Source organism: Lutra lutra, chromosome 7 (genome assembly GCF_902655055.1).
Source record: "Lutra lutra chromosome 7, mLutLut1.2, whole genome shotgun sequence".
Taxonomy (NCBI): domain Eukaryota; kingdom Metazoa; phylum Chordata; class Mammalia; order Carnivora; family Mustelidae; genus Lutra; species Lutra lutra.
This window is the reverse complement of record NC_062284.1, coordinates 60,560,001-60,574,664: the sequence shown is the minus strand read 5'-3', so window position 1 is coordinate 60,574,664 and position 14,664 is coordinate 60,560,001. Positions and strand designations below refer to the sequence as shown.

At 54.8% G+C, this 14,664-nt stretch overlaps 1 protein-coding gene across 1 annotated transcript; it reads right to left on the bottom strand.

Annotated features, from left to right (window-relative positions):
- Positions 1–996: 996 nt before the first annotated feature.
- On the bottom strand, positions 997–14,030 carry VPS18 (VPS18 core subunit of CORVET and HOPS complexes). The gene is made up of 5 exons (XM_047737875.1): positions 13,602–14,030; positions 12,426–12,567; positions 9,316–9,407; positions 7,286–9,156; positions 997–6,512 (listed from the first exon to the last, which is right to left on the bottom strand). The coding sequence occupies exons 1-5, from the start codon at positions 13,690–13,692 to the stop codon at positions 5,787–5,789; spliced, it is 2,922 nt and encodes a 973-aa protein (XP_047593831.1). The 5' UTR covers positions 13,693–14,030; the 3' UTR covers positions 997–5,786.
- Between the last annotated feature and the right edge of the window lie 634 nt (positions 14,031–14,664).

The window sequence follows — 14,664 nt, the reverse complement described above, 5'->3', positions numbered from 1 at the left end:
TAATGTGGAACAGTATCAAGGGTCCTTTCAACTTTGACTTTGCAGAGGCTGGAGGGAGAGGAGGCTCTGTCTGCTGCTCTTGGCTTGGGCCACTGAGTTCTGGAACAGAGATGAAGTCAAGCAAGACAGCTGGGAGGGTATCTGGAGTTCAGGAGTACTTGTTGGGGGCACTCTCCTATAAGGCTTGGACCCTTCAGGTAGCTAGACTCCAAGGGTCTTTCCTGCTGGCTTATGGCCCAGGGTCTCTGCTGCTCACATAGGGAGCGCCCCAGGGAAGACTGTAGCTGGTCAGTACCAAAGAGCATGTGAAAGGATGAGCTGTAAGGTTGGGGTTTGGGGTATCTCTAAGTTCCAGCCTTAAAGGGAAATGGCCAGGAACAGAAGGTAAAAGAGAGGACAGCTGCCTGGAATTCTGGCCTGCAGTGGGCCCAAGAGGTCAAAGGTCAAGGGGGGACAAGGGGGACTTCCTGAGACTCCCAGGGGAGTGCCAGCCAGCCAGCCAGGCTGTTGTGCAAGCTCTAGGGGCTGGACCAGGAGGGCAGGCTGGTAGTGGAGCCATGCCTGGCCCAGCCCCCTCAGCCTATCCTATCTGTCCCCTGGAGCAAGGCAAGAGTAGTGTCCTCTCACCTCCAGAAAACTGGGACCCCATCCCCCAGGGCAGCTCTCCTGTCCCACCTCAGGGGCCATATTCTATACTCCTGAGGGATCCCTCTCACACTCATCCTGAACCACTTACCCATCATCGCCATCTTTTGGGAAACCAGAAAAGCCTTCTCAAGCTAGCCTCTTTCTTTTCAATTCTGCTCAGATTTCCAAAGAGGAGATCAGAGGAGTTTGTGCTGGAAGAGCCACGACGGGGCTTACAGGGTCCCAGCCCCAGAGGAATGAGGCACAGAATGACAGTGGAAGAGAAACAAGCCAAAAGGGGCCCAACACAGACATGCCATACTGTTCTGGTCCAAGCTACACCTGAGCCTCCAAGTTCTGTTATATTTATTCACATTTTCAAGCAAAGAAATTGACGTTCTGAGGGGATGATTAAACTGACAGCTGGTAAATGGCAGAGAGGAGACTTACACCTGTTCTTTCCAGTCACCTCCCCACCCGTCAGCTCAAAGCACTTCAGCTGGAGAGGGAGAGCAAGCACGGTGAAGCCTATAGCCGTGTTTGCCTCCTGATGGGCACAGGGTCACTGAATTTCATGGAGAAGGGACAGGATCCTGGCTTGAGCCTCGTGTCAGCCACCAACTTCTCCTCTGAGATTCAGCATCTGGAAGATGAGGACCAGGGACTGGCCGCAATGGTTTTCCAGCGGTTGGGTTGCTCAGCATCCTGGCATCTGAGAGAGACTGGGGTGGGGGAGGAAAGACAGTAAATAGGGGTGGGGGCCTCCCAGCCCAGCTCCCACCAGGGAGGCAGAGCAAATCCATTTCGGGCTGTGAACATCCTTGAAGGCTTTTCTTAGAACAAGAGCAGCTAAGGTGTCTCTGCCGTGCTGACCTTCGGAAGGCATGGTCTAGGTATTTCAGGTCCTGGGCTGGGGAGAAGCCAGAGGACCTGGTAAGGGAAGTGGGGTAGACCACGTCTGGGCTTCTAGCCCTGTGGGAAGAAGCAGGTTGGAGCCAGAGCTGCACGATTAGGCAGAGGAGGTGAGCTGCACCTCCCCCCACATATACCTGAGAAACACAAACAGACTTTTGGCTACAGCCAGACTGGGAACCGAGAGCAGCACCCATTTTCCTGGGGCCAGACCCATGCCCCTTTCTCTTTTCCTGCTGGGCCTGCCTGGGCTTGTTCTCAGTGGACACTGGTTTCTGGTCACCAACGTAGGGCCACCCTTACCTCCCAGTGACCCCGTGGTTCCTGACTTCTCTCCGCTCAAGAGCTACTTCAAGGTGAATGCCAAGAAACAGCAAAGCAGCTCAGGGAGAGGAAAGCCGCCAATCGGAAGGCATTTGGCGAGAAGAACTGATCCCCTGGAGAGAAGAACCCTACTTTGTGCACCCTTTGTCAGTCATCCTAGACCCAAGTTTGCCCGTCTGCCTCAGTTTTCCCTTTCAGAAACTGGGCATGGAATGGCGTCCCTCTCCTGGTGACTTCAGCAGGTATAGGTCTCAAAGGAAAAGCATCATCATCATGCTCCAGGAGGTGGAGGAAGCTGGGGGCTCTGGCTGCCCTGTCACTGGAACTACCTAGCATCCTCCCTGTCCCATGGCCCACGCTGGGCCTGCCTCTGACCACCATTCACCCTCAACCTGCTTCGGGGGCCCAGCCTCGCGCCACATAATCAAAGCTGCCAGCAGGGTCCTTTGTGGTGCTGCTCCCGTGTGGCACTGCCTAGGGGCCCCACCATGGGGCAACAGATGGACCTATGGTCTCTGCAGAACAATGGTGGGGGAGGGGCTCTGGCATCGCCTGCCCCAAACAGGAAGCACTGCATGAGCTTCAAAGAACTGGCAGGGCCAAGGGGCTGAGTGGCTGGAGCCAGTGCCAGGACCGGGCGGCTGCCTGAAGAGATGCCTGCCAGCCTCACGATGCCCGGCCTGCAGTGGGGGTGGGGCCTCAGTGGCCGGGGCCGCTGGGGCTTGGACAGAGCGTGCCTCATGCCCTCCTGGTAGCAGCCTTTGACCTAGAAGCAGGTTGACAGAGGGGACTCCAATGGGAGGCTGTCACCCGGCTCCGCTGCCACTTGCCCGCCGGCTTGCAGGTTCTTTCCCAGGCCACAGAGGGTCTGGTTCTCCAGCGAGCAGCCATGAGGGCCAGGGCTGGCACCAAGCCTGCCGCCCACTCCCTGCCTCCTGCTCCCAGCTGCTCTGCTCTGAGCCTTTTCCTCTCCACTTCCTGTTCACACAGGGGGGGGGCGGGAAGTGGAGGGAGGAAGCTGGGGGGAGGCATGTAGGGGGGACCCATTGAATAAAAGGAATTAACCATTTCCCTCCTCTGACCTCTGGGAATTTCCGCCTGTGAAAGTGTCTCGAAGAATCTGTGGAGCTGGGGGAGTGGGGAGGAGGTGTGCCCTTCTTGGCCCCCTCACCCCTCCCTTGGTGGTGGTGGGGCCAGATAACTCCCTCTGGGCCCCCAACCTTTTGTTTCCCTGACGCAGGGCGGGGGCAGCGCCAAGGGCAGGCTGGAGCCTAGTGGCCTCGGAGCCCCCTCCCAACCAATGGGGTTGATGAGGGCCCAGCAAGCAACCTGAGCCCTGGGATGGAGGAAGCGGGGTAGGGAGAGAATTGGTCCCACGGGTAGTGAGCTCACACCCATACTGGCCAGGCTTGGAGCCCCGTGCCCTCCCTGCCGGGACTAGTGCCCTTGGCCTGTCCGCCTTAGGGATCGAAGGGAGGGCCGCCCCGCGGGAAAGCCAGGCCTCAGTCGCTGGGCCGGCACACCCTCCGATGGCCACTCCCCGTGCAGCTGCGTAAGAGAGCCAGTGGTTTCGGGAAGCCGGCCGACAGCGCCCCCTCGTGCCCGCTGACGACTTGGCCAGGCAGCCTCCCAGAGCCCTCTCAAGGGCGCGCCTCAGGAAGCACCTGCTCTCCAGGACCAGTGACCGCCCTGAGTCTCCCCCAGGTGGCTTCCTTGTTTACAGGCCTCCTGCCCTGTTCTCAGCGTCACTGCCTGTGGCCACTCCTCCTATTTCCAGTGACAGCTCCAGGAGCAGCTCATTCATCTTGGTCTCTGCCCACACAGCTGCTCCCCCGCCACACCCCCTTCTGGCCCTCCCCAGGCTTAGGGCCAAGGCCCTGAGGGCCTTCTCTCTCCCCTCCATTCTAGGCCTTGCGTGGTTTCCAGGGATCTAAGAGCTGTAGCTTCCCGTTCCCCTGACTCGACGGAACCCCATTCTCTCAGTGCCAAGGAAGCCTGGGGCTTTTTTTCCAGGAAAGAGGAAGCAGCCTAGGACCAGATGGGCAGGCTGGGAAGAGGACAGAAGGGGGCAGGGGCATCCCAGGCTGTCTTAGCCAAGTCCTCTGGGAGGAGGGAGCAATAGGGCAGTGTTTGTTTAACTAACATGTATTAGGCACGACAGACAACCCAAGCTGTTCTAAGCAAGTGACTATGCAAGTGGCAGGTCAAAGTTTAGACTGATACGGACAGTGGGGGACAGTACCCCTTAGCTCTCTACTGGGCATGTCTAGGTATGAGGGGAGCCTTAGGCCACATGGGAAGAGGAAGAGGAACAAGAGCCCTCCAAATCTTGGAACAGAAGGAACAGGGTTAGAATGCTCTCTACCCACCCAGATTACCAGCCCCTTCCACATTTGCTCCCTCTTGCTCCTGGCAGAAGATGGAAAGTCTGAGGTTCATTCAAGACGGCCAGTTTCTAGCCTGACCATTGGCAGAAGCCACAAAGAGACACCTGTTCTAGTGATTAGGGAACTCAGAAGGGCAAGACTCTACCAGGACTGCAGGAGCTAAAAATCTTGGAAGAGGGCTACTCTGCAAGGGAGAGAAAAGCCTGCAGTCACCAGCCACCCAGGCGGGGTGGGGTGGGGTAGGGGGAGGTGTTCAGCCTGATTCCAGGAACACGCACTTGTTACTTTGTTTTATTCTGGGCAGCTGATAGACCACACCTATAGAGCCCAGTAGTGGACTGTGAACCCCAGTCCATGGAGCAAAGGGTGCTGCTCTCTGATGTCACAGGAAGGCCTCAATGCAGGGCTCTCTAGGGTAGCCGCAGCTAAAAACGTGTAATGTGGAGGTGGGGGTCGGTCATGGGAATTAGATGAGGAGCAAAATCTAACACGCATACAGGCTAGTGGAGGGAGGAAGGATGAGGGCTTAGATTCATGGTTAGGCAGTGCAGTTTCCCAGAACACACTAGGGAGGAACAGACCAAGGAGAAAGTGACAAGAAATCAGTGCCCCCCAGCAGTCCTGGTGAGGAGGATTCTGTGGGGAGCAGCACCACCTGCTGGCCAAAGGAAAAAATAGTTCTTGGTCTGAGAGGACAGTGGGCCATCATCACGCCCAGCTGAAGCCTAGAGCCAGAGAGGATGGAGTCTTGGGACAAGGAAGTGAGAAAAATCACAACAATGACAAAACTGGTCACATCTCCAGACAAAGGAGTGAGGGCCAAGGCTGGAAAGAGTTCAGGCTTCTGGCAGCCACCCTGTGGCACCATAGCACCCCTGGAGAAAACCCACACGCCCCTCAGGCCAACATGGACACAAAGCCATCAACTCGAGAGCCCCCAGTGCAGTGCAGGCTGTTTAATGTGCCCCACCCCCATCACCATCCCCCACCCCACCCCGAGGCCCTCTGCCCCAGGGCACCCTCACCCAGAGCCCCAGAAGGTATACACCGGCACCTCCTTCCCCACCCTCCATGCCCAAGACGGGGAGGGGCTGCCTTTTCACTCTGGGACCGAGGGGCAGACACAGGAGAGGCTGTCCTCTGAGGAAGAAGGGTCACAGAGGGAAAAAGAAGAATGGTACTCTCACTCTAGAAGGTGAACAGGATGTCTGTGGGCCGTGGAGAGGAAAACAGGGCTGTTAGATGGAGGGCGGATGGCAACAGGGTCAGAATTCTGACTCCTCCAGGCTGAGGCCCTCTCTTGGGAGGCAGGCAGATGGCCCGATTTAAGAGCAGCTCTCAAGAGGAGCACGGACAGCGGCAGAACGTGCTCACAGATGACACCTCGCAAGCGACAGCTCTAATTCCACTCTCCACAACACCGTCATGGCCCAGCGGTCTCCAGACGACTTAGCGTGTACCATGATGTGGCCTTCCCAAGAGGGGGCAGCTGTGCCCCAGACCACCTGCCCACCCAGCAGGGTGATACCCTCCTTCCTACAGCCAGCTGAGGTGCTCCTCCTCATAGCGCTGGGGGTCAATGAAGGGCCGGTCAATGGAGCGGATCATCAGCTCCCCACAGTACACGCACTCGGCGGCCACCAGTTCATCAAGGTCAGCCTTGAGCTGTTCCCGACTAGGCCCCGCCGTGGCAGCCCCTGCCTCGGCTTCCTTGGTGCGGGTGGAGCCCTTGGCAGGGGCTGGAGCGGCTCCCAACTTCCGCTGCAACTCCTCGAGCCGGGCCTGCTTGTAGGCCGGCAGGCCAGGCCGCACAGCCTGCAGCAAGCAGTCAGCATGGAACATGTGGCCGCAGAGGAAAAGGTAAAAAGGGCGGTTGAGCAGAGGGAAGTCACAGGTGGCGCACTTGTCCTGGGGCTCCACGGTGCCATAGCGGCCCCGCAGCTCCTGCAGGTCTCGCCGGATACGCTGGGCGCTGGCCGTGGCCTCTTCCATCTCCCGCTGCAGCTCCTGGATGTGGTTGTTGTAGGCCTTGAGAGAGCTGCAGATGGCCTCCTTGAAGTGGTCGATGGTGACAAAGTCCGGAAAGAAAGGCAGCACGTCCTCGATCTTGAGCAGGGGGCAGCTGGCCAGGCAGGCCATGGCCGTCTGCACGTCCTCCTCCTCCTGCACCACGTGCCGAGCGATCTTCAGCCACAGCTTCTTACGCAGCTCCTCGTCGTCCTCTGGCAAGTCGGCACACTGCTTGGCCAGGTCCACGTCCACCTGCAGGGAGATCGTGAGCAGTAGGGGTTGAAGGTAGAGACTGGGACAGATTGGGGGAGACACAGATGCCCAGGGTGAACCTGGGCCCTGGGAGAAGCCCCAAGAGGAACCTGTCTCAGTGATGCGTCTGTCCCTAGCACTGCTTTGTAAAAGCAGTGTACTTTCGGTTGAGGGGGACACTGATGTTGGCAAATGTTAAAAAATGTTAAAAATGTTAAAAAATGTTAAAAATCACCTGGGGAGCATATTCGAAATACAGGTTTTTGGGGCCCCCCCTCAGACTTTGATTCAGTTAAGTCCTGGGTCCAGACCCAGGGATTCACATTTTAAACAGCACTTCCTGTGATCCTCTGCAAGTGGTAACTCGTGATTAAGAAACATAACTCAGCCCTCTCCCCTCCAGCCGTAGTGACTGTAACGCAATCACTAGCAGTATGTTTGGCACCGTTCTGAGCCCTTTTCCTATATGCTACTCTCATCCACCTTAGGAGGGAAGTGACTAGAACATTATGTCATTTGCGGCCCAACAATCTGGGGCAAAGAGAGAGGGTAAGAAATCAGTCTGAGGTCACACAGCACAGCAAGCGGCAGAACCAGATTCCAAACCCTGACCTCGGATCCTTGTTTCTAACCTCTGCATCACAGCTCCTCTCCACAGAAGCCAGCACTCTCTAGCCACAGGGCCCCCCCCCCCCCAACTCCAAACCCTCAACATCTGACACCAGGGCTCTCCACAACCCCATCGTGGATGGGGTCGTAACTCATCGGCTCACCTGCAGGGCCAGGTCCACAGCCTCCTCGTACAGCTCCAGGACCTTGTAGACGTGAACGCAGGCACGGTGGTGGCCGTGCTCTGCACAGAGCCGCAGCGCGTACTTGAGGTCGTAATGTACGCGGTGTGGGCTGGCGCCTGCCTGCTCCAGGTACGCCAGCAGCGAGGCCGGCTGGCTGCGGGCATACAGCGACAGCAGGTAATTGTGAATCGCCTGCTCCGTCTCGCCGAGCACATTGACGCAGAACTCCATGTATCGGGTGGCCTGGCTCACCTGCTGGGCCTCGCCACCCTGGCTGTAGTTCACCAGTGCAGGGATGAGCTGCCGGGCATCCAGCCGGCTGCCCATCTCGATCCAAGCGTCCACCAACTGGCGAGGGATGTGACGGATGAGGATGGGCGAGAACTTGTAGAAGAGCTGGGGGTCACGGTGGCGAGCGAGCACAGCCAGGGCCTCCTCGTAGGCCTCGTGCTGGCAATGGTATGCCACCACGCGCTCATAGTCCTGCATGATCACAGCGAAGTACACCATGTGCTCCGTGTCCCCGTGGCTGGCCAGCAGCTCGTGGATGGAAGCCCGGCTGGCGAAGAGCCACTCCTTGTGGCGGGGGCTGCTGAGGAAGGACCGGAAGCGCTCCCGGGTCTCCCGGTATAAGCTCAGGGCCTCAGGATCACCCTGCAGCGCCCCAAGCCGGCTCAGGTAAAGCTCGGTGAGCCAGGCGGTAAGCAGCGTGGCCTGGGTGCGCTCTGCTGGCTTCAGACCGGCCAGTTTTCGCTGCAGGAACTCAGCCAGGGCCTCCTCCTGACGGGCCTCCAGGAACTTCAGGGCAATCTCCTCAAAGTAGCTCTGGGTCAGGGCATAGCAGCGGGCGCTCTCCAGGTAACGACGCTGGCGAAAGCAGAACTCGGCCTCTCGGGCCAGGACAGTGTCCAGGCAGTCAGGCCGCTCTCGACAGTACTCTTTGGCCAAGTCGAAGCGGTTCATGTCCAGGTAGGTGCGCCAGACGTCCCGGGCCTCCCGCTGAACGTGGTAGCGGAAGACGGCCCGTTCGGTGTAGGCCCACAGGTGGCCCGTGGAGGAGTCCTTCACCATGTGCCTCAGGGGCCCAAACTTGTCCAGGAAGTGATCCCGCAGCACCACCTGCCCCGTCAGCGTGCACACCGCCTCCACGCGGTCCGCCAGCAGCAGCAGGAAGTGGAACTGGGTCAGGACGATAGCCATGGGCGGGCTGGCTCCCGGACCAACCCCCTCTGGGTACTCCCAGACTCGCTCCTCGCTCAGCAGGGAATCGGGGCGCCCGCAGTCCAGGGCTCCGTACAACACGCCATCCCCCATCATCCAGGCGAAGGCCCGTGGCGCGGAGCGCAACTTTGGGGTATAGAAGGCCAACTCACTGTAGCCCAGACTGCTGGGGAACTCACGGAATGGGGGTGGGTGGTCCGCGTAGGCAGCAAAGAGCCCAGAGAAGCCCTGAACCTCGGCTCCCTCCGCTGCTCGCCCTATGAACTGGAAGAGGCGCTGCCGGGTGGTGGCAATGACAAAGCCACGCCCATCAGGGCCTCGCTCGGCCTCGAGGGCACACACAGGGGCTGGACCCCCTTCTTCGTTGAGTACGTACAACGGGCGGAAGTAGAGGTCTGGCGCAGGGCCGAAAAGCCCACCCTCACTGGCTGAGAGCTCCGCTTCGAAGATCTGGCCTTGGGCGGTGCCGACCAGGATGGGACCCGTGCTGCTCTCGGTGCCCAGTGCCTTGTTCCAGCCCACACTCTCCACCAGCTGCCCCTTCCAGCGTGCCAGTGGTCGTACCTTCTGCCCATTACGGTTCACATAGAGGACCTCAGTGCTGCTCAGAGCAATCAGCAGGTGAGAGCCTGGAAAGGGGGAGAGCATGGCACCCTACTGAAGGCAGCCATTCCCACGGGCAGCCTCCTCCCTGCCCCCACCACTCTCTGATCCCCCGCACCGGGCGGTGACTTGCGCTCCCCTCAACGACCCGTCCAACCCCAGACAACCCCCCCCCCCACACTCACCAGTGTGGTCCAGAAACATCTTGTGAACCTTGGCATCATCCTTGCGCCCCAGCTCCACATGGTTGGGTTCATTGGCCTTGCCCAGGTCAATGCTGTCAAGATAAGAGTCACAGAACCACTCCAGAGAAGGCAGACCCTTTTTTGGAATCACAGACCTCTTTATAATCTGATGAAAGCCACAGGCTCTCTGCCCTGAAATCTGTGTACACACATAAAATTTGGCATATGATCCCAAGGGAACTCTGACATACATACAGGGCCTCCTTAAGAACCCTCTGCTCTGAGAATTCTGCCACCTCATTTTGAGAAGTCACTGAACAAAAAGTCTTTTCCTCTGCTCAGTAGCGGTGCAATGCTTCTGGGAAGACTGGCAGGGGTATCCCAGACTGCTGGGGTAAAAACGAACAACAAACAGTAGCTAATGGTTACTGAGCACTTTCTGTATACCTAGCACCGTGCCACAAGCTTCACCTAGTAGAGCTCAATGAGTCTTCAGGATAACCTTGAGGAAAGCTCCTGTTTATATTTCCCTTATTAAATTCTTTTCAAATTATACCCTCATTCTAACCAAAGAATCAAAGCAAAGATGTATAGTTAATGATTTTCTTCTCAAACTTGTCATTCTCCAGACAAAACTGATTTTAATGTCTTTCTCCATGCTTACAACAGAGTTGTTTTGTCACTGTTTTTATGTTTTGACAAAAATCTCTTCATGTCATTATATGTGTGTATATGCATATTAATAGCTTGCTTTTCTCACTTAATATTTCCTGAATGTTCCACCATGTCAACTGATACAGCTCTCATAGTTTCAAGAACTGCCTAATTTGTCTCTTTATGGCTCAACCATAATTTTATCATTTTCCTATTGATGGGCATTCAGTGTGTGTCCAGTTTTTCCTACCACAAATAATGCTTCCAGATTACTCTTCCAAAAGATGGTGGCAATTTATGCTCTCACCAGCAGTGTGTCAAAGTCCATTCCTGTGTCTCTTCACCAGCCCCATAGGGTGAAATGGTGAAAATTACTGTTTGTAATTTTTGTCAATCTGATAGGTTAAAAGCATGGTACCTTGTTGTTATTTTCCAAAGGTTGAAAATATATTTAGATGTTTACTAGAAATGTAGACTTCCTCTTCTGTAAACTACTGGTTTATACTCTTTGCCCTCCCCTTTCCTTTTTCTTACTAGTTTTTAAGGACTTTTTAAGGAATAGGATTAAAAAAATCTACAGCCTTAATGGAAAAACATCATTTTCCCACCATTTTTGATCGTGCCTGATTCAAATGCTTTTTTTAAAGTTAATTATTATTTTATTTATTTATTTTGAGAGAAAGAGAGTGTATGATTGGCAGGAGGGAAGGACAGAGGGAGAGAGAGAAAGATAATCTTTTTTATTTTTGGAAAGAGAGAGAGAAAGAGAGCACAAGCGGGGGAGCAGCACAAGAGGGTGAGGGAGTGGAACACTGCCTGCTGAGCAGGGAGCCCAACGCAGGGCTCAATTCCAGGACCCTGGGATCATGACCTGAGCCGAAAGCAGACGCTTCACTGACTGAGCCACCAAAGCACCCCGGGAGTGAGAGAATCTTAAGCAGGCTCCATTCCCAGTCCAATGCACGACTTGATCTCACAACCCTGAGATCATGAACTGAGCTTAAATCAAGAAAGACACCTAACTGACTGAGTCACTCAAGCGCCCTATATTATTATTATTATTTTATTTTATTTTATTTATTTGACAGAGAGAGAAATCACAAGTAGGCAGAGAGGCAGGCAGAGAGGGAGAAGCGGGCTCCCTTCTGAGCAGAGAGCCCGATGTGGGGCTCGATCCCAGGACCCTGAGATCATGACCTGAGCCGAAGGCAGAGGCTTAACCCACTGAGCCACTCAGGTGCCCCTTTTTAAATTTTTTTTATTTTTTTTATGTATTATTTTTTTTAAAGTAAACTCCACATCCAACATAGGGCTCGAACTCGACCCCAGAATCAAGAGTTCCATGTTCTTCCCACTGAGCCAACCAGGTGCCTCTCAAAACTTTTTTTTTTTGGTCATAACAGCAATTACTGTGTAGTCAAATATATCTGTCTTCTTCCTAGCGGATTTTCTAGCTTGAGTAAGAAGATCTCCCTTCAGCCCAAGAACAAAGACATTTATTATGTGTTCTTTTATTTTTTTATCTTAATTAACTTATTTTTTTAAAGAGGGAGGGGGGGAGAGGCAGGGGAGGGAAAGAGAATCTGAAGCAGGCTCTGTGCCCAGCACAGAGCCTGACATGGGGCTCAATTTTACAACCCCAACATCATGACCTGAGCCAAAATCAAGAGTCACTTTACTCACTAAGCCACTCAGGCACCCCCATTAAATATTCTCTTGATATCGTTTATTTTTGTATTTTTAAAGATTTTATTTATTTATTTATTTATTGGGGGTGGGGAAGTGGCGGGGGAAGGAGCAGAGAGGGAGAAGCAGGCTCTCCGCTGAGCAGGGAGCCTGACACGGGGCCCAATCCTAGGACCCTGAGATCATGACCTGAGCCAAAGGCAGACGCTTAACCAATTGAGCCACCCAGGCGCCCTAATATCTAATTTACTTTTAATATTTATATACTTATCCCACTTTGAATTTTTTTTTGTGATATAGAGGCTTAGGTCTGTTTTATCTCCAATAATTATTCTGGATAAACAACTCTGCTGATACTTTTGTTATATATTATTTCCACTTATGTTTGTATGTATGTATGTATTTCTAATTTTATTGATATATTATTTCCATTTACAGTGGATTTATTTTAGGACTCTAGACAGTTCCCCTGATCAATATGACCAGTGTGTGGGCTGGTACTATCTCTAACAGGTGAAGGGACACATTCAGAGACTGGGTGACTTGCTCAATATTCCCTAGCTGGTAAGTGGGAGAGCTGGGATCTGATCCAGGTCTACCTGATTTTTACTACTACACTGCATTAATTCTCTTAGGGAATGGATATTCTTGGAAAATTCCAAATCTACTGTTTCACCTGTCCAGAGTGAAAGAAAAGCCCTAGTCACTAATTAGGCCCCAGATACCACTAATTCAGTCCCTACTCTTAAGCCTTTTGGGCCCTCACTCACCGGAGTAGTGTATCCTTGCCCAGGCTCATGCAGAGCTGATTGCAGGAGACAACAAGACTGGTAATTCGCTCAGAAGGGGTAAAGTCAATGCGCTGCTTCGTGAAAATGGGCACTTCCTTCTCTAGCTGGGCATTCACATACCCTACAGGGAAGGAGGGAATTAAACGTTAGGTATGGAAAATGTGGAGGAGGAAGGACAAGGAGAGGCAACCAAAAATGTTTCCTTTTCACCTTCCCAACATATCCCTACCCCAAGCCTTTGGTTAAAAGCTTAATATCAATGTATCAGGTAGTTTGCTAATCACCTCTACATTAGGGTCCTGGGCTACTCTCACACCTCTGACAGCCATAAAGGGTGGATTCTTTGAACCCATGGATTGCTGCTGCACCGTCATGTACCCGCTCCCAATGGTAATGTGGGGAAAAGGTTGGATATTCTCCCTTATCAGTCCTGGGCCCAGCAATCCCAGCTCAACTAAAGTATTCTGATCACCCCCTCCCCTCCCCTCCTCCCTGCCCATGCAGTAAGGCTCTCACTGAGTTTCCAGAAAAATGCAGGCAGTGAGAGCCCCGGGGAACAGTGCCAATTAAACTGAAGCTTCTTTCTCTCTCACCTTTGCTCTCGTATCTTTACCATTGCACAAAATATCCCAGCACTTCAGAACCCTCCGCCAACCCTGTTCACTTTCTAAAAAATTTCCCCTCAACACCAGACTGCACCCAGATCTAGTAAAGGCCTAAAATAACTGCATTTTTCCCTGTCCAGCGACAAAGTTCCCTCTAGGACCAGTCTTCCTTCCCCTACAATACTCCCCTTCAACCATTTTCTTGGACCACTCTCTTCTTCCCGCCTCCAGAAGGGGCCTGGTAGGAAAAGCATAGGCTCTGGCTGAAGCCTTCAAGCTTATTCTCAGTTCTCTCAACTGTGGCCCTGTAGACAAGCCACTTCCTTATCTGGGTCCCAGTTTCCTCTTAGGACCCTAGTGGCAGGGCCTAGATCACGAGGCTGCTCTTTCAAACTTCAACCATCCCTCCAGCTGGGGGCCAAGAGAGCCTGCGGAGATTCAGGGGCCTGGATCTGGACTGCACCTCTAGGCGGTGAACTGGACCTCCTGGAGCTACTTCCCCGATCCTCCCCAGCAGGTGCCAGGTGAGCGGCGCCCTCCCCTCCCTTACCGGAGTGGGGGATGCCCACGCTGGGGCAGCCAGGCTGCAAGACGGCTGAGCGGGACAGGGAGTCCTCGTATTCATCCAGGATGGACGCCATGGTGCCCGGTCTCTGGGATCTCCCTCCCGGGCCCAGGTATTGCAACAGGGTTCCCCCCAGGGATCCCCGTCGCCCTGGATTGGAAACTGCGTCTCCCCAGCCTCTACGAGAATCTGTTGACAGATTGTGGTAATCCGCCGCCCACTCCTCCTCTTTAAAATCCTGAGGATTTTCTCGTTCTCGCCTTATAAAGCGAGAAGACTGGGGGCCCTCCCCCTTGAATCTGGCGCAGTCCTACACTCCGCTTCCACACCCCAAAAGATCACTGGCTCCCCTTAGCCGATTCGAGAAGATCCCAACCTCGCCCAGGCAGCTCAGCTGACTCCCGCCCCCGGGACGCGCGCCTATAACGTAACTTCCGGGTTCTCGGAGCCCCGCGTTTTTTACTCGCGCAGGAACGTACCCCCGCCGGCCACTCGGGGGCGCGGCAAGGGCTACGGAGGAGGAGGCGGGGCGGAGGCGGGGCGAGGGCGGGGGGCGGGCCAGGGCCTGGGCCGGGCGGTTCTTGAGGGAGGGAGCCGGAAGTTCTTCGGGAGTTCTCGGCTGGAGGCGGAGCGCTGGACAAGGCAGACTTGCGGTCCAGCTGGGTGCTCCGCGGCTTCCTCGGAATACAGGCCCTTCCTTCAAGGGTGCAGTTCCGATCTCTGACGCCAGGGGGCAATCCTGGCTCTTTTAGGCCCCACCGTGCCGCGGAGTTCAGCCCCAGCCTCGAAGCCAGTCCCCGACTCCTTTCGTGCCCAGGCTTCCCTCCCTCAGACGACCGCTCAGCCTCCGTGTCCAGTTCCCGCTCCAACTTCTCCAAACAGGCCGCTGCCCTAGGTCCTCAGAAGAACCTCCCGTTCCTCGGTCTAGTCTCTGTCTCGATCCTATCTTCACAAGGCCAAGGCAAGCAGTTCTGGCTTTTCTTCTCCCACATTTAGGAGCCCACCAGCTTTCAGGAAGTGACAGAGCTGGTCACCTGGCCAACGGAAG

Bases quoted from the DNA above. Each gene is read 5' to 3' on its own strand.
- VPS18 (XM_047737875.1), bottom strand. From the start codon at position 13,692: ATGGCGTCCATCCTGGATGAATACGAGGACTCCCTGTCCCGCTCAGCC. The intron at 12,568-13,601 runs GTAAGGGAGGGG...CCTTCCCTGTAG, and splicing joins CGTGGGCATCCCCCACTCCG to GGTATGTGAATGCCCAGCTA. The intron at 6,513-7,285 runs GTGAGCCGATGA...ATCTCCCTGCAG, and splicing joins CTGTGGACCTGGCCCTGCAG to GTGGACGTGGACCTGGCCAA.